General features: G+C 44.6%; 1 protein-coding gene across 1 annotated transcript in view; it reads right to left on the bottom strand.

Annotated features, from left to right (window-relative positions):
• Nucleotides 1–24,099, bottom strand: part of rsph3 (radial spoke head 3) — a 160,036-nt gene that overhangs the window by 101,345 nt on the left and 34,592 nt on the right. Inside the window, exons 3-4 of the mRNA XM_078229990.1 lie at nt 21,368–21,513; nt 252–455 (exon numbers count right to left, since the gene is read on the bottom strand). Coding sequence (XP_078086116.1) covers nt 252–455; nt 21,368–21,513 — 350 coding nt within the window. The remainder of the gene's footprint in view (nt 1–251; nt 456–21,367; nt 21,514–24,099) is intronic.

Here is a 24,099-nt window from a genome sequence, read left to right as displayed (position 1 = left end):
TACTGATACTGGTCAGCCGGCACAGATATGATGGACAGAATGGCTCTGTACAGTGCTGTAAATTTTTATGATTCCATAATTTCTATGAACTAATGCTAATTCATAATAATGTACATTGACTCAAGTCCTACCTCAATTCTATTTTAACTACAAAGCAATTTAAATTTCTCAAATTCTAATGTCTTTGCACCCATCTTGCATAATAGTGTAAGAAAAGGATTTCACATAACAGATGTTAGAGTGAACACTACCTTTTCCTCTCTGTGCCGTCTCTCTTTCTCTTCCATACGCTGTACTTCTGCAAGCTCTGCATTGCGAAGTTCCTCAAAGTCACGTTGCAGTGCACGCAGGTTAGTCAGTTCCTCCTCCTCCATTACCTCGAGTAGAGCTTGTTCAATAGTTTTTCCCACCAGCACCTCCAACATTGGTTTCACTTCAATATCAAAGTCAAAGAGCTGGAAAAAGACAGGTAAAGGAAACAGAGTTGTTTGAGTAGCAGTTATGACAGTATGAAACTTCAATATTGAATCTGGGTACTTTTCAATATAAAGTTCTAACTTACTTTAACTTATCTAATATTCACTCATGAGCAGTTTCATGTGTGGAAGCAGCAAATCCCCATGGCTGTTAACAATGTGACACCCAGTCTATTTTAATTTCTAGGACTCATTAATATTTAAAGATTATCTATCCTCCCTATCACATGACCTGCACAGTTTCAGGCACCTCCCTGCTCAAAGTCCTTACTTGCATTTTTAATTGAACTGTGAAGATTCCTTTGCAGTGATAATAGGTCAAAGGATCCCCCACCTTCGCAGCCACCCCTTCTCCCCACACCCCACTCCACAACCCCTTCCATCGTCCCACACCCTCCCACTCACACCTCTCCTTCATCCCCACCCCTTCCCATCCTCTATTTTCCCAACCACCCCCCAACCATTTTCCCACCCACTTCCCCCTTCGAACTCCCACTTCCCTCTCACACCACACCTTCGCTCCTGCCTTCCCCCAACCCCCTCCCACACCCATTATCCCACCAGCTTGGCCAGGGGAGAATTCTGCCCAATTCCTTACATTCAACAATTTCTCATCCTGATTCCATTTTCCTTCTTGGCATGAAGTCTCATTACAATTCTCCCAATAGCAGGACGCAGGTCAAACACCATTTGCATCTCATGAATGCTCATGAAATAGCTGCTTGCCAGCATGCTATCAAGCCTTTCAATTTTGTGCCACACCAATGGGAAATCACGTTGGGATCAAACCTGATTACTAATAAGTGGCATGCACAAGGGCAGACCGGTTCCTGCCTCCATCTCCCAGGTGGTCTTCATGGACAGCACCATGCTGTTGGACTCATGGACCCTCCTATATCACCAAATTGTATCAGTACTGTGCCTGGAATTTGGGAGTACAGGGGTCTCCTTGTCCCTGGTGTCACACAGCAGTGTCTATCTAGAGGGATATCGGCCAAATGCAGGCAATTAGGACTAGTTCAGTGGTAAAAAGACCGAAAGGCTTGTTTCCCTGCTGTAAACCTCCATGATTCTATTTTCCCTCTGGGTTGCTGGTATCCTGCAGTCTGGGCTGGACTGTTAATTAAATATGGCGCTGGGACCTTTGAAACCAAAAGAGAAAATGCTGGAAAATCTCAGCAGGTCTGGCAGCATCTGCAAGGAGAAAAAAGAGCTGACGTTTCGAGTCCAGATGACCTTGTGACAAAGCTAAAAGGCATAGAAAGTGGGAGATATTTATGCTGCAAGATGAGAGAATGAAAGATGAGTCACAGCCACAGAAACCAGGGGAAAAGGTTGCTAGGGGCAGTCCACAGAGAGAATAAAGGGTGTGAATGGCCAAATGGCAGAGAAGCTAAAATCAGAGGGTAAGCTGTGACAGATGAAGGGAGGGAGGGGGGGGGGGGGAAATGGGTGAGAGAGGTAAAATTGAGCAAAAGGGGAGAAAAGATAAGAAAAAGTAAGGATAACGTGGGGGGGGGGGGGGGAACGAAAATGAAGAAAGACAGAAGAAATAAAAGATAGAACAGTAAAAAAAATAAAATGACAACAAAGGAGTCGAGGTGGGGTAGAGCGAATCATCTGAAGTTGTTGAATTTGATGTTGAGACCGGAAGGCTGTAAAGTGCCTAGCCAGAAGATGAGGTGCTGTTCCTCCAGTTTGCGTTGAGCTTCACTGGAACATTGCAGCAGGCCAAGGACAGACATGTGGGCATGGGAGCAGGATTGTGTGTTAAAATGGCAAGCAACCAGAAGGTCAGGGTCCTGATTGCTTTGCTGAGCACCTTCGGTCTGTGCGCAATCACCCAGTCTACGCTTGGTCTCTCCAATATAGAGGAGACCACATTGGGAGCAGTGAATGCAATAGACCAAATTGAAAGAAGTGAAAGTGAAACACTGCTTAACCTGGAATGAGTATTTTGGACTTTGCATGGTGAGCATGGAAGAGGTAAAGGGACAGGTGTTACACCTTCTGCGATTGCATGGGAAGGTGCCATGAGTGATGAGAGAGGTGTTGGGTATCGTGGAGGAGTGGACTAGGTTATCCCGAGAGAATGGTCTCTGCGGAATGCTGACAGAGGGAGTGAAGGGAAAATGTGTTTGGTAGTGGCATCACGCTGGAGTTGGTGAAAATGGAGGAGGATTACGCTTTGCATGCGGAGGTGGGGTGAAATGTGAGAACAAGGGGGACTCTATCCTTGTTCTGGGAGGGAGGGGAGGTGGTGAGGGTCGTAGCGCCGGAGATGGACTGCACGCTGTTGAGGGCTGTGTCAACAACTGCAGATGGGAATCCATGGTTGAAGAAAAGGAGCACATATTAGAAGCACCACTTTGGAAAGTGGCATAATCGGAACAAATGCGACGGAGGCGAAGGAGCTGAGAGAAAAGGGAGTCCTTATAGGATGTGGAGTGCGAAGAGCTGTAGATCAAATAACTGTGGGAATCAGTGAGCTTGTAACGGATATTGGCAGATAATCTATTGCCGGAAATGGAGACAGAAAGGTCAAGGAAGGGAAGGGAAGTGCCCAAGATGGACCAGGTGAAGTCAATGGAGGGGTGGAAACCTCGGAAACATTGGAAGCAATGGAAGCGCTGGGACCTTTGAACCCATCCACTGAGGATGGGTGAATGAATTAGCTGCCAGCCTGCAAGGAGAGTCTGTGCATAACTGACAAGGTTCCAAGCACTGAATCTGCTGCAGGATTCTACCATTCTGGTCAACAGACTGGGCACTGCCAGAGCCACCTGTCACAACACATTCGGCCATTGATACCAACGGGGCTGTCTAGTTCCGCCGCCGCCAGTGGCACACACCCTGCTGCGAGTTTCCTGGCAACATGGGCTGGCTTCAATGGGATTTTTCATTGACAGCGGTGAGGCGAGAAGATTGCAGCACCAGCAAATGGCAGCGGGAGACGACGCACCAAGAAAAACGCTGAGGGGAGGCCAGAGAATCTTGGCCAAAGTCTCACAATCGGAGAATTCTGCCCAATGTTTCAGCGCAGAAGGAAGCCATTTGCCCATTGTGCACCAGCTCTCCAAAAGAGCATTATGAATCAGAAGAACCATAAGAACTAGAAGCAGGAGTAGGCAATTTGGTCCCTCAAGCCGGCTCCACCATATAACACGATCACGGCTGATCTCATTTTGGCCTCAATTCCACTTACCTGCCTGCTCAGCAAAAGCCCTTCAAACCCTTACTAATTAGAAATCTGTCCACCTCTTCCTTAAATTTACTCAATGTCCCAGCATCCACCACGCTCTGGGGCAGTTAATTCCACAGACTCACAACCCTTTGAGAGATGTAATTTCTCCTCATCTGTTTTAAATTTGCCACCCCTTATCCTAAAACTATAACCTCTTGATTGCCCTACTATGATTGCCCTGCAAGAGGAAACATTCTCTCCACGTCTACTTTGTCAATCCCCTTATCTTGTACACCTCAGTTAGATCTCCTCTCATTCTTCTAAACTCTAGAGAGTATAGGCCTAAACTGTCCAATCTCTCCAGACAGAATAGCCCTAAACTGTCCAATCTCTCTTTGCATAAGACAAACCCCTCATCTCTGGAATCAATCCAGTAAATCTTTGCTGAACTGCCTCAAGTAAGGGGACCAAAACTGTACACATATTCTAAGTGCGGTCTCACCAATGCTTTTTATAGTAGCAGCAACACTTGACTACTTGCATATTCTATTCTTTTACCAATAAATGCTAAGAATCCATTTGCCTTCCTTATTAGCTGCTGTACCTGCATACTCATTTTCTGCAATTCATGCACAATGACATCCAGATCCCTCTGCACTTAAGTATTTAACTCCAGATGCAATTTTACAACTCATCCGCTTCATCTTGGACCACAATGTCTTCACCTTCAACAACCAATTCTTCATTCGGACACACGGAAAAACCATGGGGACCAAATTCGCACCTCAATATGCCAACATCTTCATGCACAGGTTTGAACAAGACCTCTTCACCACACAGGACCTTCAACCGATGCCATACACTAGATACACCGATGACATTTTCTTCCTTTGGACTCATGGTGAACAATCACTGAAATAACTATACGATGACATCAACAAGTTCCATCCCACCATCAGACTCACCATGGACTACTCTCCGGAATCGGTTGCATTCTTGGACACACGCATCTCCATCAAGGACGGTCATCTCAGCACTTCACTGAAACGCAAGCCCACGGATAGCCTCACGATGCTCCACTTCTCCAGCTTCCATTCTAAACACGTTAAAGAAGCCTTCCCCTACGGACAAGCCCTCCGTATACACAGGATCTGCTCGGATGAGGAGGATCGCAACAGACCCCTCCAGACGCTGAAAGATGCCCTCATAAGAACAGGATGTGGCGCTCGACTCATCAATCGACAGTTCCAATGCGCCACAGCGAAAAACCTCACCGACCTCCTCAGAAGACAAACACGGGACATGGCGGACAGAGTACCCTTCGTCGTCCAGTACTTCCCCAGAGCGAAGAAGCTACGACATCTTCTCCGGAGCCTTCAACATGTCATTGATGAAGATGAATATCTTGCCAAGGCCATCCCCACACCCCCACTTCTTGCCTTCAAACAACCGCACAACCTCAAACAGACCATTGTCCACAGCAAACTACCCAGCCTTCAGGAGAACAGTGACCACGGCACCACACAACCCTGCCACAGCAACCTCTGCAAGACGTGCCGGAGCATCGACACGGATGCCATCATCTCACGTGAGAGCACCATCCACCAGGTACACGGTACATACACTTGCAACTCGGCCAATGTTGTCCATCTGATACGCTGCAGGAAAGGATGTCCCAAGGCATGGTACATTGGGGAGACCATGCAGATGCTAAGACAACGGATGAATGAACACCGCGTGACAATCACCAGGCAAGAGTGTTCTCTTCCTGTTGGGGAACACTTCAGTGGTCACAGGCATTCGGCCCCTGATCTTCGGGTAAGCGTTCTCCAAGGCGGCCTTCAGGACACATGACAACGCAGAGTCGCTGAGCAGAGACTGATAGCTAAGTTCCGCACACATGAGGACGGCCTCAACCGGGATCTTGGGTTCATGTCACATTATCTGTAACCCCACGACTTGCCTGGGATTGCAAAATCTCACTGTCCTGGCTGGAGACAATACACATCTCTTTAACCTGTGCTTAACCTTCTCTCCACTCACACTGTCTGTACCTTTAAGACTTGATTACCTGTAAAGATTCGCATTCCAACCATTATTTTGTAAATTGAGTTTGTGTCTTTATATGCCCTGTTTGTGAACAGAACTCCCACTCACCTGATGAAGGAGCAGTGCTCCGAAAGCGAGTGGCTTGTGCTACCAAATAAACCTGTTGGACTTTAACCTGGTGTTGTGAGACTTCTTACTGAAGTACGTAAACCAAGGAGACTACAAAGGGATGAGGGAGGCGTAGGCTAAGGTAGACTGGGAGCAAAACTTTATGGTGGGACAATTGAGGAACAGTGGAGGACTTTCAAAGCAATCTTTCACAGTACTCAGCAAAAGTATATACCAGTGATAAGGAAGGACTGTAGAGAAAGAGATAATCAGCCATGGATATCTAAGGAAATAAAGGGAGGGTATCAAATTGAAAGTAAATGCATACAAAGTGGCAAAGATTAGTGGGAAACAAGAGAATTGGGAAATCTTTAAAGGTCAACAGAAAGCCACGAAAAAAGCTATAAACATAAAACAGTACAGCACAATAGCTTCGGCCCTCGATGTTGTGCCGAGCTTTGTCAGAAACGAAGATCAAGCTATCCCACTCCCTATCATTCTGGTGTGCTCCATGTGCCTATCCAATAACCACTTGAAAGTTCCTAAAGTGTCCGACTTCACTATCACAGCAGGCAGTCCATTCCACACCCCAACCACTCTCTGAGTAAAGAACCTACCTCGGACATCCCTCCTATATCTCCCACCATGAACCTTATAGTTATGCCCCCTAGTAACAGCTACATTCACCCGAGGAAAGAGTCTCTGAACGTTCACTCTATCTATCCCCCGATCATCTTATAAACCTCTATTAAGTCGCCTCTCAACCTCCTCCGCTCTAAAGAGAAAAACCCTAGCTCCCTCAACCTTTCCTCATAAGACCTACCCTCCAAACGAGGCAGCATCCTGGTAAATCTCCTCTGCACTCTCTCCAATGCTTCCACATCCTTCTTATAGTGAGGTGACCAGAACTGCACACAATATTCCAAATGTGGTCTCACCAAGGTCCTGTACAGTTGCAGCATAACCCCACGGCTCTTAAACCCCCGTTAATAAACGCTAACACACTATAGGCCTTCTTCACGGCTCTATCCACTTGAGTGGCAACCTTCAGAGATCTGTGGATATGAACCCCAAGGTCTCTCTGTTCCTCCACATTCCTCAGAACCCTGCCGTTGACCCTGCAATCCACATTCAAATTTGTCCTACCAAAATGAATCACCTTGCACTTATCAGGGTAACTCCATCTGCCATTTTTCGGCCCAGCTCTGCATCCTATCAATGTCTCTTTGCAGCCTACAACAGCCCTCCACCTCATCCACTACTCCACCAATCTTGGTGTCATCAGCAAATTTGCTGATCCACCCTTCAGCCTCCTCCTCCAAGTCATTGATAAAAATCACAAATAGCAGAGGACCCAGCACTGATCCCTGTGGTACACCGCTGGTAACTGGTCTCCAGTCTGAAAATTTTCCATCCACCACCACCCTCTGTCTTCTATGAGATAGCCAGTTGCTTATCCAATCGGCCAACTTTCTCTCCATACCACACCTCCTTACTTTCTTCATGGGCCGACCATGGGGGACCTTATCAAACGCCTTACTTAAATCCATGTATATGACATCAACTGCTCTACCTTCATCAACACAAAGAAAAGAAAGATGGGTTATGAGAGTAAGCTAGCTCAGAATATAAAAACAGATAGCAAAAGTTTCTACAAATATATAAAACAAAAAAGAGTGGCTAAAGTAAACATTCGTCCTTTAGAGGATGAGAAGGGGGATGTAATAACTGGAAATGAGAAAATGGCTGAGGCATTGAACAGGTATTGTGTCAGTCTTCACAGTAAAGACACAAATAAAATGCCAAAAATTGATGACAGGAAGGTAATGGCAGAGGAGAACCTAGAAACTATTATCACGAAAGAGGTAATGTCGGGCAAGCTAATGGGGCTAAAGGTAGACAAGTCTCTTGGCCCTGATGGAATGCATCCTAGGGTACTAAAAGAGATGGCGGGAGAAATAGCAAATGCACTAGAGCTGATTTACCAAAATTCGCTGGACTCTGGGGTGGTTCCCGCAGATTGGAAAACAGCAAATGTGACGCCACTGTTTAAAAAAGGAGGTAGACAAAAGGCGGCTAACTATAGGCCGATTAGCTTAAATTCTGTAATAGGGAAAATGCTTGAATCTACCATCAAGGAAGAAATAGCGAGACATCTAGATATAAATTGTCCCATTGGTAAGACACAGCAAGGGTTCATGAAGGGCAGGTCATGTTTGACTAATTTGGTGGAATTCTTTGAGAACATTACATGCGCAGTGGACAATGGGGAACCTGTGGATGTGGTGTATCTGGATTTCCAGAAGGCATTTGACAAGGTGCCAGACCAAAGACTGCTGCATAAAATAAAGGTACACGGTGTTATGGGAATGTATTAGCATGGATAGAGGATTGGTTAACTAAGAGAAAGCAAAGAGTGGGGGTAAATGGGTGTTTTTCTGGTTGGGGATCAGTGACTAGTGGTGTGCCTCAGGGAAGTGTTGGGACCGCAATTGTTTACGATTTACATAGATGAGTTGGAGTTGGGGACCAAGTGTAGTGTGTCAAAATTGTCAGATGACACTAAGATGAGTGGCAGAGCAAAGTGTGCAGAGGATGCTGAAAGTCTGCAAAGGGATATAGTCTAACTGAATGGGCGAGGGTCTGGCAGATGGAGTACAATGTTGGTAAATGTGAGGTCATCCATTTTGGTAGGAATAACAGCAAAATGAACTATTATTTAAATGGCAAAAAATTGCAGCATGCTGAGGGACCTGGGTGTCCTTGTGCAAGAATCACAAGGGGTTGGTTTGCAGGTGTAGCAGGTAATTAAGAGACAGATAGAATTTAGTCCTTCACTGCTAGAGAGATGGAGGTTAAAAACAGGGAGGTTATGTTGCAGCTGCATAAGGTGCTGGTGAGGCCAAACCTGGAGTACTGTGTACAGTTTTGGCCTCCTTATTTGAGAAAGGATATACTGGCACTGGAGGGGGTGCAGAGGAGATTCACTAGGTTGATTCCGGAGTTGAGAGGGTTGGCTTACGAGGAGAGACTGAGTAGACTGGGGCTATACTCATTGGAATTCAGAAGAATGAGGGGAGATCTTATAGAAACATATAAGAGTATGAAGCGAATAGATAAGATAGAAGCAGGGAAGTTGTTTCCACTGGCGGGTGAAACTAGAACTAGCAGGCATGACCTCAAATTAAGGGGCAGATTTAGGACTGAGTTGAGGAAGAACTTCTTCACACAAAGGGTTGTGAATCTGTGGAATTCCCTGCCCAGTGAAGCAGTTGAGGTGACCTCATTGAATGTTTTTAAGGCAAGGATAGATAAATTTTTGAACAGTAAAGGAATTAAGGGTTATGGTGAGCGGGTGGGTAAGTGGAGCTGAGTCCACGAATAGATCAGCCATGATCTTATTGAATGGCGGAGCAGGCGCCAGATGGCCTACTCCTGCTCCTAGTTCTTATGTTCTCTGAAGTTTCTCTCTACTTAGATAATAATTTGCCTTTGCATTTTTCCTATCAAAATGGATAACTTCACACTTATTCAAGTTAAACGCCATCTGCCAAATTTTGCCCCATGATTTAATCTATCCATATCCATTTCTAAATTTCTTATTTCAGTCTTGCAACTTACTATCCTATCTATTTTAGTGCCATCTGCAAATCCTGCTCTGATGCCCACCATCCCTGCATTCAAGCCATTAATATAGATCGTGAATAGTTGGAGCCCGAGATCCAAACCCTGTGGCAACCCACTAGTTACATCTTGCCAACTCGAAAAAGATCCATTTATCCTGAATGTCTTTCTATTGGTTAGCCAATCCTCTGTCCAAGCTAATAAAGTACCCCTAATCCTATGTGAACTAATCCTTCATGTGGCACTTTATCAAATGCCTTCTGGAAGTCCAGATATACTACATCTACAGGATCACCATTATCCACCTTGCTTGTTACATTTTCAAAGAACTCAAGCAAATTAGTCAAGCTTGGTTTACCCTTCATAAAACCATGCTGATTCTGATGGATTGCATTATGACTTTCTAAATGTGTTAATTACTTTATTTATAATGGATTCTAACAGCTTCCCACAACAGATATTAAACTAATTGGCCTATAGTTTCCTGCATTTTGCCTCCCTCCCTTTTCAAATAAGGATATTATATGAGCATTTTTCCAATCCACTGGAACCATTCCCAACTCCAGGATATTTTGGAATATTGTAACCCATGAATCCACTATCTTCAATGCTACTTCGTTTAAGACACTAGGATGTAGGCCATCAGGCCCAGGGACTTGCCTGCCTTCAATCCAGTAGTTTGCTCAGTACTTTTTCCTCTATTGATTATGATAGTTCCAAGATCCTCCATTTCTTTAATCTCTACATTCCCTGTTACAATTGGATGGTACTCGGGTCCTTCACCATGAAAACTGAGGCAAAATATTAATTTAGTGTCTCAGCCATTTTTGCATTGCCCACTATTAACATCCCAGCCCCATCTTCCAATCTTCCAATGGACCAACATTCACTTTAGCTATTTCCTTACTTTTTATATACTTACAGAAGCTTTTGCTGTCCATTTTATATGTTCCACTAGTTTTCTTTCACAATTTACCTTTGCTCTTTTCATTATTTTTTTAATACCCTTTGTTGATCTTTAAGTACCACTGGCCTTTGCAATAAGGTATGCCCTAGCTTTTGTCTTTATATTATCCTTAACTTGCTTGTTTAGCCATGGAAGTCTCTCCCCCCTTGTCTTGAGGATCCTCAACCATGAGATCATTTATTTGCCCTACCTCATTACATAATACCAAATCTAGAATAGCTTGCTCCCTGGTTGGTTTCACAACATATTGCGCCAAATCTACTGCATTCAATGAACTCCTCCTTGATGCTACCCTTGATTATTCGAGTCAATATGCATGTTAAAATCACCTAGGCTATTGCTGTACGTTTCTTACAAGCCTGCAGTATTTCTTGGTTTACATTGTGTCCCACTGCTTAGTGCCATGCCCCCGCTTTTTCTCCCCTTGCCCCTGCAAATTGTTTCTATTCAAGTAATCATCTAATTCCCTCTTGAATGCCTCAATTGTTCCATCACACTTCCAGGCAATGCATTCCAGACCTGGACCACTCTGCAAAAAAGTTTTTGTTCACTATATCTCTACATATATATCAAGTTGCCAATACTAGAAGATTTTGGTCTTCTAATTCAGAATTTTTGTCTCGAAAGAGATACCAACACTAAGAATATAGTGGGTGGCACAGTGATTAGCACTGCTGCCTCACAGCACCAGGGATCCAGGTTCACTTCCAGCCTCGGGTGACTGTCTGTGTGGAGTTTGCACACACTCCCCATGTCTGCGTGGGTTTCCTTCGGGTGCTCCGGTTTCCTCCCACAGAACAAAGATGTACGATGATTAACCATGATAAATTGCCTCTTAGTGTCAGGGGGATTAGGAGGGTAAATATGTGGGGTTACAGAGATAGGACCTGGGTGGGATTGTTGTCGGTGCAGGCTCTATGGGCCAAATGGCCTCCTTCTGCACTGTAGACTCGATGATTGATTACTATGTTTGAACATGTCAAGCAAGCCTGCAGACTTATAACAATTAAGTATGGCAAACCAGCAACTATAAATAGGATTGGGCAATCAGGACTGTGTGGAGTTTGCATAGCTTTCCTCTGGATACTCTAGTTTCCTAGGTGGATTGGTTATGGTAAATTTCCCCTTAGAGTCAGGGGGATTGGCAGAGTAAATATGTGGATATAGGGCTTGGGAGGGATTGTTGTTGATGCAGGCTCAATGGGCCAAATGGCCTCCTTCTGCACTGTTGGGATTCTATGATTTGAAAGGTAGTCTTCTCAGCGTTGAAAGTTGAAAACTAGATTGTAATTGCCGATACACTCTGCTGTTTATTTGTAGTTTTTGCACCATTTAAAAACAAAAATTGAAAGACTTGCATTTATATAGCACTTCTCACAACCACTGGACATCTCAAAACGCTTTACAGCCAATAAAGTATTATTTGAAGTGATGTCGCTGTTATAGGAAATGCAGCCGCCAACATGCATTCAGCAAAGTCCCGCAAATAGCACAGTGATAATGATGAGATAATCTGTTTTTAAGACATCAATTGAGGGATATGGATATGTGTGGGGGTCACAGGGTAGTTGTCATGGGGGACTTTAACTTTCCAAATATTGATTGGAACCTTTGTAGGTCAAATAGTTTGGATGGGGCAGTTTTTGTGCAGTGTGTGCGGGAGGGTTTCCTGACACAATATGTGGATGGGCCGACTAGAGGTGAGGCCACATTGGATTTGGTACTGGGAAATGAACTGGGCCAAGTGTTAGATTTGGTTGTGGGAGAGCAATTTGGAGATAGTGACCACAATTCGGTGTCTTTTGTTATTGCAATGGAGAGGGATAGGGCCGTACGGCAGGGCAAGGTTTACAATTGGGGGAGGGGTAATTATGATGCGATTAGGCAAGAATTAGGGGGCATAAGTTGGGAACAGAAACTGTCAGAGAAAGGAACTAATGAAAAGTGGAACTTTTTCAAGGAACAAATACTGGATGTCCTTGATAGGTATGTTCCTGTCAGGCAGGGAGGAAATGGCCGAGTGAGGGAACCATGGTTCACAAAAGAGGTGGAATGTCTTGTGAAAAGGAAGAGGGAAGCTTATGTAGGGATGAGGAAACAAGGTTCAGATGGCTCGATTGAGGGTTACAAGTTAGCAAGGAATGAGCTGAAAAAGGGGCTTAGGAGAGCTAGGAGGGGACATGAGAAGTCCTTGGCGGGTCGGATCAAGGAAAACCCCAAGGCTTTTAACTCTTATGTGAGGAATAAAAGAATGACCAGGGTGAGGTTAGGGCCGGTCAAGGACAGTAGTGGGAACTTGTGTATGGAGTCAGTAGAGATAGGCGAGGTGATGAATGAATACTTTTCTTCAGTGTTCACCAAGGAGAGGGGCCATGTTTTTGAGGAAGAGAAGGTGTTACAGGCTAATAGGCTGGAGGAAATAGATGTTCGGAGGGAGGATGTCTTGGCAGTTTTGAATAAACTGAAGGTCGATAAGTCCCCTGGGCCTGATGAAATGTATCCTAGGATTCTGTGGGAGGCAAGGGATGAGATTGCAGAGCCTTTGGCTTTGATCTTTGGGTCCTTGCTGTCCACGGGGATGGTGCCAGAGGACTGGAGAATGGCGAATGTTGTTTCTCTGTTTAAGAAAGGGAATAGAAATGACCCTGGTAATTATAGACCGGTTAGTCTTACTTCGGTGGTTGGTAAATTGATGGAAAGGGTCCTTAGGGATGGGATTTACGACCATTTAGAAAGATGCGGATTAATCCGAGATAGTCAGCACGGATTCGTGAAGGGCAAGTCGTGCCTCACAAATTTGATAGAATTTTTTGAGGAGGTAACTAAGTGTGTTGATGAAGGTAGGGCAGTTGATGTCATATACATGGATTTTAGTAAGGCGTTTGATAAGGTCCCCCATGGTCGGCTTATGATGAAAGTGAGGAGGTGTGGGATAGAGGGAAAGTTGGCCGATTGGATAGGTAACTGGCTGTCTGACCGAAGACAGAGGGTGGTGGTGGATGGAAAATTTTCGGATTGGAGGCAGGTTGCTAGCGGTGTGCCGCAGGGATCAGTGCTTGGTCCTCTGCTCTTTGTGATTTTTATTAATGACTTAGAGGAGGGGGCTGAAGGGTGGATCAGTAAATTTGCTGATGACACCAAGATTGGTGGAGTAGTGGATGAGGTGGAGGGCTGTTGTAGGCTGCAAAGAGACATAGATAGGATGCAAAGTTGGGCTGAAAAATGGCAAATGGAGTTTAACCCTGATAAATGTGAGGTGATTCATTTTGGTAGGACAAATTTAAATGTGGATTACAGGGTCAAAGGTAGGGTTCTGAAGACTGTGGAGGAACAGAGAGATCTTGGGGTCCATATCCACAGATCTCTAAAGGTTGCCAGTCAAGTGGATGGAGCTGTGAAGAAGGCCTATAGTGTGTTAGCTTTTATTAACAGGGGGTTGGAGTTTAAGAGCCGTGGGGTTATGCTGCAACTGTACAGGACCTTGGTGAGACCACATTTGGAATATTGTGTGCAGTTCTGGTCACCTCACTATAAGAAGGATGTGGAAGCGCTGGAAAGAGTGCAGAGGAGATTTACCAGGATGCTGCCTGGTTTGGAGGGTAGGTCATATGAGGAAAGGTTGAGGGAGCTAGGGCTGTTCTCTCTGGAGCGGAGGAGGCTGAGGGGAGACTTAATAGAGGTGTATAAAATGATGAAGGGGATAGATAGAGTGAACGTTCAAAGACTATTTCCTCGGGTGGATGGAGCTATTACAAGGGGGCATAACTATAGGGTTCGTGTTGGGAGATACAGGACGGATATCAGAGGTAGGTTCTTTACGCAGAGAGTGGTTGGGGTGTGGAATGGACTGCCTGCAGTGATAGTGGAGTCAGACACTTTAGAAACATTTAAGTGGTTATTGGATAGGCACATGGAGCACACCAGGATGATAGGGAGTGGGATAGCTTGATCTTGGTTTCAGATAAAGCTCGGCACAACATCGTGGGCCGAAGGGCCTGTTCTGTGCTGTACTGTTCTATGTTCTATGTTCTCTATGATATATATTGGCCAGGAAATCCAGGATAACTCACCTTCTCTTTTTCAAAAGAGTGCCATGGGGTCTTTTACATTCACCCAAGTAGGCAGATGGGCTTTGGTTTAAAATTTCATCCTAAAGACAGCACTTCTGACAGTGCAGTGCACTGGCGTGTCAGCCATGATTCAGCCAGTGAGAAAGTATTTGTGCTATGGAACACTTTATACAAAGTACGAGAATCTAGAAGTTCAGAGAGAAGCAAAGTTCTACAGCACACGTAACTGAGAAGTTGCAAGTCGTAGCTTAGAATTGCCCAAAATTAACCTAGCCATTGTAAGAAGTCTTTCATATGTGAAGTTGAAAAAAAAATCAAGTTTGGCATTGATTTCATGGCAATAAAGGTGGGAGAGAATATGTCCCGGGTGCGTGGGGGTCCTTGATTATGCTGGCTGCTATTGGTAGGCAGCGGGAAATGTAGACAAAGTCAATGGATAGGAGTCTGGTTTACAGGATGGACTTGGCTTCGTTCACGTCCCTTTGTAGTTTCTTGCAGTCTTGGACAGAGCAGGAGCCATACCAAGCTATGATAACACAACCAGAAAGAATGCTTTCTATGGTGCATCTGTAAAAGTTGGAGAGAGTCATGGTGGACATTCCAAATTTCCTTAGCCTCTTAATTAGAGATGTTGGTGGGCTTTCTTAATTATAGCGTTGGCGTGGAGCGATTAGGACAGGTTGTTGGTGATCTAGCCACCTAGAAATTTGAAGCTCTGACCATTTCCACTTCATCCCCATTGATGTAGACAGTGGCATATCTTCCACTACGCTTCCTGAAGTCGATGAATATCTTCTTTGTTTTACTGACATTGAGGGAGAGATTAGTGTCGTCACACCAGTTCACCAGATTCTCTATCGCTTTCCTGTACTCCGTCTCATCATTGTTTGAGATCTGACCGACTATGGTGGTGTCATCAGCAAACTTGAAAATCAAGTTGAAGGGGAATTTGGCCACATAGTCATAGGTGTATAAGGAGTATAGCAAGATGCTGAGGACCTTGAGGGTAATCGTGGAGGTGTTGTTGTTGCCTATTCTTACAGATTACGGTCTCTGGGTTAGGAAGTTTCGGAATCTGTCACAGAGGGAGGAGCAGAGCCTTAGGCCACAGAGTTTGGAGATGCGTTTTGTAGGAATAATGGTGTTGAAGGCTGAGCCGCAGTCAATAAATAGGAGTCTGACATAAGTGTCTTTGTTATCCAGGTGTCCATGGTTGAGTGTAGGGACAGGGAGATGGCGTCTGCTTGGACCTGTTGTGGCGATAGGTGAACTATAGTGGATCCAGGCAAGCTGGGAGCCGGAATTGATTCGTGCCTAACGTGACTAACCTTTCAAGGCACTTCAGAATGAAGGATGTCAGAGCCACCGGGCAATATTCATTAAGGCATGTCGCCAGGCTTTTCTTTGGTACAGGGTTGATGGTCGTCTTCTTGAAGCAGATAGGGACCTCAGATCGGTGTAAGGAGAGGTTAAAGATGTCTGCGAATACCCCAGCCAGCTGGTCCACACAGCATCTGAGTGCTCACCCAGGTACCCAATCTGGGCCAGTCACATGTGAATTATTCCATAGAAAATATTATTTTCTTGATGTATTTTGGTAAATGGAGATAAATGGGCTCAGTTGTAGAAGACAGCGTGTGATGACAGAAGTCTGCTTTAGTGACTGGACCTGCAGAGTTTCACTGGCTGTCTTGTCTGGAGACAACACACATTTTTTTAGCCTGTCTTGATGCTCTCTCCACTCCCATTGTTTTGTTCCTTAAAGACTTGATTAGTTGTAAGTATTCGCATTCCAACCATTATTCATGTAAATTGAGTCTGTGTCTTTATATGCTCTGTTTGTGAACAGAATTCCCACTCACCTGAAGAAGGGGCTTAGAGCTCCGAAAGCTTATACATAGAACATAGAACAGTACAGCACAGAACAGGCCCTTCGGCCCACGATGTTGTGCCGACCTTCATCTGAAACCAAGATCAAGCTATCCCACTCCCTACCATCCTGGTGTGCTCCATGTGCCTATCCAATAACCGCTTAAATGTTCCTAAAGTGTCTGACTCCACTATCACTGCAGGCAGTCCATTCCACACCCCAACCACTCTCTGCGTGAAGAACCTACCTCTGATATCCTTCCTATATCTCCCACCATGAACCCTATAGTTATGCCCCCTTGTAATAGCTCCATCCACCCGAGGAAATAGTCTTTGAACGTTCACTCGATCTATCCCCTTCATCATTTTATAAACCTCTATTAAGTCTCCCCTCAATCTCCTCCGCTCCAGAGAGAACAGCCCCAGCTCCCTCAACCTTTCCTCATAAGACCGACACTCCAAACCAGGCAGCATCCTGGTAAATCTCCTCTGCACTCTTTCCAGCGCTTCCACATCCTTCTTATAGTGAGGTGACCAGAACTGCACGCAATATTCCAAATGCGGTCTCACCAAGGTCCTGTACAGTTGCAGCATAACCCCACGGCTCTTAAACTCCAACCCCCTGTTAATAAAAGCTAACACACTATATGCCTTCTTCACAGCTCTATCCACTTGAGTGGCAACCTTTAGAGATCTGTGGATATGGACCCCAAGATCTCTCTGTTCCTCCACAGTCTTCAGAACCCTACCTTTGACCCTGTAATCCACATTTAAATTTGTCCTACCAAAATGAATCACCTCACATTTATCAGGGTTAAACTCCATTTGCCATTTTTCAGCCCAGCTTTGCATCCTATCTATGTCTCTTTGCAGCCTACAACACCCCTCCACCTCATCCACTACTCCACCAATCTTGGTGTCATCAGCAAATTTACTGATCCACCCTTCAGCCCCCTCCTCTAAGTCATTAATAAAAATCACAAAGAGCAGAGGACCAAGCACCGATCCCTGCGGCACTCCGCTAGCAACCTGCCTCCAGTCCGAAAATTTTCCATCCACCACCACCCTCTGTCTTCGATCAGATAGCCAGTTACCTATCCAATCGGCCAACTTTCCCTCTATCCCACACCCCCTTACTTTCATCATAAGCCGACCATGGGGGACCTTATCAAACGCCTTACTAAAATCCATGTATATGACATCAACCGCCCTACCTTCATCAACACACCTAGTTACCTCCTCAAAAAATTCTATCAAATTTGTGAGGCACGATTTGCCCTTCACAAATCCGTGCTGACTATCCCGGATTAATCCGCATCTTTCTAAATGGTCGTGTGGCTTTTGCTACCAAATAAACCTGTTGGACTTTAACCTGGTGTTGTTAAACTTCTTAGTGACTGGAAGCCAGTGTCAAGTGACATACCACAGGAATCTGTGCTGGGTTCCTTATTATATTCCTCAATTATAGGAACAACATAGACTTAGTAAGTTTGCAGATGACACAAAGATTGGCCGAGTGGCTAACAGTGAGGTTGTGTGTCTTGGGCTACAAGAAGATATAGAAGGAGTGGTCAAATGGGCAGATAAGTGGCAGATGGAATTTAACCCTGAAAAATGTGAGATGATACACTTTGGAAGGAGTAATTTGACAAGGAAGCATTCAATGAATGGTAGGACAGGAGGAAGATCTCTAATAAGGCCTAGGTGGGATTGTGCAGGCTTGATAGGCCGAATGGTCTCCCTTTTACTCTGTAGGGATTCAACATGATCATGGTCGATCTTCTGCCTGAACTCCAAATTCCCATACACTCCCCATGATTCCCCAAAACATCAAAGCTCTATTTATCTCAACAGCGGAGAATCCACAGCTCCCTGAAGTAGAGAGTTCCAAAATTTAATATCCTATAATGAATAGTATTCTCTTCACCTCAATCCTAAACGATTGAACATTTAACTTGAGACTGTGTCCCCATGCTCTGGATTCCCCAGCCAAAGGAAACAACGTCATGCAGTCAAAGTGATTACAGCACAGGAGACCATTCAACCTCTCTGTAGAGCAATCCAGTCAGTCCATTCTCCCATTCTACCCCATAGGCCTGCAAGTTTATTTCCCTTAAATGCCTCAAGTTTTTTTAGAAATCATTGATCGTTTCAGTTTCGTTATAGGCAGCACATTCCAGGTCATCACTTTTCACGATGTAAAAAAAACTCCCTCAAAGCCCCTTAAATTTGTGTCCCCTAATTCCACATCGACTAATGTGAACAGTCCTTCTTTGTCTATCTTATCTAAACTGCCATAATCGTGTACGCTGCTACCAGATCGCCCTCCAATCTTCCTTACTTTGAGGAGGATAACCTCAGCCTCTCCAACCTAACTTTATATGTAAATTCCATCATCCCTGGCACCATTCTGGTAAATCTTTGTGCCCTCTCAAGGATCTTCACACCTTTCCTAAAGTGTAGTGACCAGAACTGGATGCAATACTCCAGTTACTTTGGCCAAAGCAGAACTTTGTAAAGGTTCACCATAACTTTTGTACTCAATGTCTCGATTTATGAAGATCCTGTCTGCTTTGTCTGCTCAATATGGCCTGCCATCTTCAAAGAGCTATGCACGTATACTCTCAGGACCCTCTGTCCCTGTGCACTCATTAGAACGGTGCCATTACGTACATATTGTCACTTCCTATCCCTTCACCAAAATGTATCATAGAATCCCTACAGGGCAGAACAATCCCACACAAGCCCTATCCCCATAACCCCACGTATTTACATTCAGAGGCAATTTAGCATTTAGTTGTCTGCTCAATCAACCTAACCCACACATCTTTGGACTGTGGGAGGAAACGGGAGCTCCAGGAGGAAACCCATGCAGGCACAAGGAGAATGTTCAAATTTCACGCAGTCACCAAAGGCCGGAATTGAACATTCCCTGGCGCTGTGAGGTAGCATGTTAACCACTGTGCTACCATGCCACCGCTGTACACTTCATTGTGTTAAATTCTATCTGCTACTGTCTGTCAATTCTGCTAGCTCATGGTCTATTGTAGGTGATTCACATCATCATCCCATTTGTCACACTTCCAAATTTGGTATCAGTAAATTTCAAACTTTTACTCAAGTATTTGAATATATAGCAAAAAAAAGTGGTCCTAGACAATTGGTGAACACCATGCTCCAGCCTGAAGGACAACCCACTGATTTCTGTCCTGAACCCAATTTTGTTTCCAAGGTGACACTCACCCTCCTACTCTATAATCATTTTTTTTTAAAAACAGACTTTTATGCAGTACCTTGTTCAAAGGCTTTCTTAAAATCCATGTAAATAAATAAAATCCACTACATTCTCTTCATCAAACTTGATTAGTCAAACACAATCTGCCTTTTACAATCCATGCCTTAATTAATTCAAACCTCGCTAAGTGTCCACCCCACCCAATTATGGAATTAAATCTTACCTACCATTGCTGTTAACAGCCTGCAATTACTAGGAATATTCTTATATCCTTCCTTGAACAAGCGTATCCACATTTTCCACTTCTCAACCCTTCGGCACCCCCCCCCCCCCATACAAGGTGAGGTTGGAAGAAAATGGAATGTCCTTCGGGTGTCTCAAGCTAGGATACAAGCTACCCAGACCAGATGACTTATTCATTCTTATGCACAGCTAGCCTTCCCCTACATCCTTCCAAACAATTTTCATCCCATCCATTACCACTACCATCCCCACTTCTATCAATATTTTAACAGCATGCACTTCCTTAATAAACACTGGCCCCGCCTCTGTTGATTTCCCATTGATCTATCCCACAACCCTGGAAAACAGGTGGTGGGGATGCCAAAAGATCCTGCCGGTGTAAAGAGCTGGAAGATCACGCCTCTTATTAAGGTCTTAATAGGCAATTGCATTGTTAAAACTTCATTAGTAATAAATTCCACCATTTTCCTAGGTAGTTATGTCAGCTAACTGGCCTGCAGTTTCCGGTTTTCTTTTCTCTCTCCTTTCTTGAATAGCGATGTTAACACTTCTCATCTTCCAATCATTGGGATCATTCTAGAATCTAGGGCATTTTGGAAAATCACAACCAATACATCCATAACCTTTGCAGCCTCTTTTAGAACCCTAAATGTAGCCCCCATCTGATCCTGGGGTTTGTCGGCTTTTAGTTCCTTAAATTTCTCGAAATTCTCTTGAAATTTTCCCTGTTGATATTAATTACCTCCAGTACCTCACTCATATTAGTCCTCCTAGAGGTTATCTTCTATTTCTGATATGTAATCCATGTCTTCTGCTGTGAGGTCAACGTAACATATTTGTTCAACTTCTCTGCCATTTCTTTTTTCCACACAATAATTTTTCCTGTATATGAAGCTCAGGGATCAATATTTACTTTAGCTACTTTCTATTTTATTATACATATAAAAGCTCTCGTGTCTTTTATGTTCCTGGTTGGTTTACTTTCATTTTCTATTTTCTTCTTTTTAGTTGCCTTTTGGTGGTTTCTAAACCTCTCAAACCTCAAGTTTACTGTTACATTTCACAACAATACAAGCCTCTCTCTTAATCTAATACTATTCTTAACTTCCCTTGGAGGTTATGGATGGATTTATCTCGGAGATTTTATTTTATAACAGGAACATATTTTTGATGAACATTTTGAGTAGTTTCTTTCAACTCTTGTTTTACTGCAAATTCTATTCATGTTTACCCAATCAACCTTCACCAGCTCTCCTCTCATAACAAACAAAAGTCATTGGCTACATTTAAGTTCAAGATTCTTTCTTTGGATTAGTGTATCTTGCCCTCAACCTTCATCTGAAATTCAATTATATGATGATTATCTTTTGAGATTGCCAATTAAATCTGCCTCATTACATAATGCCAGATCTAATAAAGTATTATCTTGAGCTTATTTGGTACATGAAAGCATTTAGTAAACTCATCTTCCAGATTATGTTTGCCAGTTTGATTTCTAACAATCAGTCGAGATACATTCTCTCTGTTTTATGTTCAATGTACCTCTCCTTCTTCAATCTGTGTAGCCATATCCTTGCCAGTCTTTCCAGGAATAAAGAGGGGGGTTGGTGGCTTATCCAAAAACGCATCTGTTTGAGTATCAACATCCACTTCTTCTATACGATCACTGAGTTCTTCCAGATACAATTCTGATTGATACAGATATGAAAATCAACTTGGAAGTTATTCATGTAATATTTATGCAAACTTAGCATTCATAATAAGAGACCTGTTTTGTATCTGACTCCTAACACCAATTGTTTCTTCTAAGGTATAAGTTTTACTATTACTCATTAATGAACTTTGGCAGTGTGCATCATCAGGCTGTACAACTAAAGCTGACATCATAGTTGATCCTTCCATGCCCTCACAGAACTCCAAAGATGTGCAGGTTGATTGGCCACGTTAAATTGACCTTAGTGTCAGGGGATTAGCGGGGCAAATATGTGGGGTTGCAGGAATAGGGTCTGGATAGGATTGTGGTCGGTGCAGACTCGGTGGACTGAATGGCCTCCTTCTGCACTGTAGGGATTCTATGAACATGAGAACAATTGCATACCCAGCAAGTGTTGCTGGATAGCAACCACACCCCAAATCATCCTAGATCTTCTAAAGCATTTTGAGATGTCTTACCCTTTTCAGTTTTCTCTGCTGTCAAGGCCATCGCCTAGGGCTGATAAATTAGTATTTATAAAACACCTGACTCATGCTGAGCTTGGGTGATCGGCTGATGCTCTTAAAAAGGCTTAGAATATTGTTCTCAAGGTCATGCCCTAATGCCCTAAGTGCTAAACAAGCAAGAAAACAGGAGTGAATGGCGCCTGTTTTTTCAGCGAGCCATGATGCAATTCTCGCCAGAATGGACCTCCAGGCGTGTAACTCACCCAAAGTGGCTGAGGCTGTACAGCATTAGCAACGGACATAAGGCAGTCACGCCAGGAAGATGGCACCGGGAAGAACTGCCCCAAGGTTCATGTAGGGGCAGAGAGAATTGGGCCGTCTGCTGGATTCAGTGGAAGAGAGGAGGGACATTTTCCTCCCCCTTGGACAGGCAACGAACCAGAAGTTGGGCCGACACCGAGGCCTGGCAGCCAGTGGTAGCAGCAGCAGTCAGTGCCTGTGCACTGGCACAGAGGACTGACTGCAATGCCAAAACAAAATGAATGGCCTCGTTCAGGCAGAAAGGCTGAGTGTCCATCCCATCCGGAAATCAATTCTGTCTGTTGCGCCTGCAATGTCGATCAACCGCCAACACCTCGTGGCCTTCCAGCAGTCGACCCCGTAGCACCTGGTGCCTGCGATGGAATATAAGCAGTCAGCCACAGATCCTGTCTAGCAGACAGATGGCAGGGTAACTGTGGCGATGTCAGTGGGGTTGGCAGTCCAACTCATATGCAACCCCTTGGGGGTCAATGGGCCCCAAGCACGTGACGACCCCCGACAGCAGGACCCCGAGATTGGCACTAGGCCCCCAAGCCTCTGCACCCATGCCAGCCCCACACTCGACCCCACACCATGGCTGCAGCTGAGTCCCCCCCCCCGCCGGAGGTTGGTGCTCAGAGGTTGTCACGTTCATCACTGCTGTGCCTGAACCACACTTAGAGAAGCTGTAATTCTCACCAGTGTGACATCTGACTGACAAGGTGGTTAAAGTAAGTGAGGGGGGCAATGTGTGCCAAACTCACTAATCATAGAAATCATAGAAACCCTACAGTACAGAAAGAGGCCATTCGGCCCATTGAGTCTGCACCGACCACAATCCCACCCAGGCCCTACCTCCATATCCCTACATATTTTACCCGCTAATCCCTCTAATCTACGCATCTCAGGAGACTAAGGGGCAATTTTAGCATGGCCAATCAACCTCACCCGCACATCTTTGGACTGTGGGAGGAAACCGGAGCACCCGGAAGAAACCCACGCAGACACGAGGAGAATGTGCAAATTCCACACAGTGACCCAAGCCGGGAATCGAACCCAGGTCCCTGGAGCTATGAAGCAGCAGTGCTAACCACTGTGCTGCCGTGCCGCCCCAATAATGATATTGAAATCCATTCAAATGCATGCTAACGCACATCTCACCCATTTTGAGCATGAAGCTATTCATGCCCAGAAGAAGTGACTGGCAAGATCAGAAACAGCATGAAACTGGCACGTTTCCGATTTTGCGCTTCACACGCAATCTTACCACCTTGTTACGCCAAACAGGGGGCGGGGTGAACGAAGTCCTAAGACTGCGCTCTTAGATCTTGTGATGCTCTTCTTCTAACAAGCTAGAAGAATGAAACATTCAGACATGGCTGGGAATATATTCTACTGGAGTTTTTAATCATTATTTCACTGGAAGTAGATGTCGCTGGCTGGGCCAGCAAACATTGCCCATCCTAATTGCTCTTGAACTCAATGGCTTGCTCGGCCATTTCAGAGGATTCATATTGGCTAAGCGTTGTGAAGTTGATTTTGTAAAGATATAATGAATGTTTATAAAGATATAAAATAATTGTAAAAAATGCTAGAGGGAACGAAAACAGTGCGTGGTCCCTTTAAAAGCTGGCTTTGTGACAATGCCTTCAAAAGCTAGTTGTGTCCAATACTTGAATGTTTAAATACAAAGCACACAGGATAAAACATTGCTATACCAAAAGCCAAGCAACAGGGTTGCCTTGGTAATGGGCTCTGCAGGTTTGCATTATGTTAGCCTATGAGTTTAAAGAAGGCACTCATAGAACATAGAA

This window comes from Mustelus asterias, chromosome 15, assembly GCF_964213995.1.
Source record: "Mustelus asterias chromosome 15, sMusAst1.hap1.1, whole genome shotgun sequence".
NCBI classification, from domain to species: Eukaryota; Metazoa; Chordata; class Chondrichthyes; order Carcharhiniformes; family Triakidae; genus Mustelus; species Mustelus asterias.
Note: the sequence above shows the minus strand (reverse complement) of the source record. Positions and strands in the feature narration are given on the sequence as shown.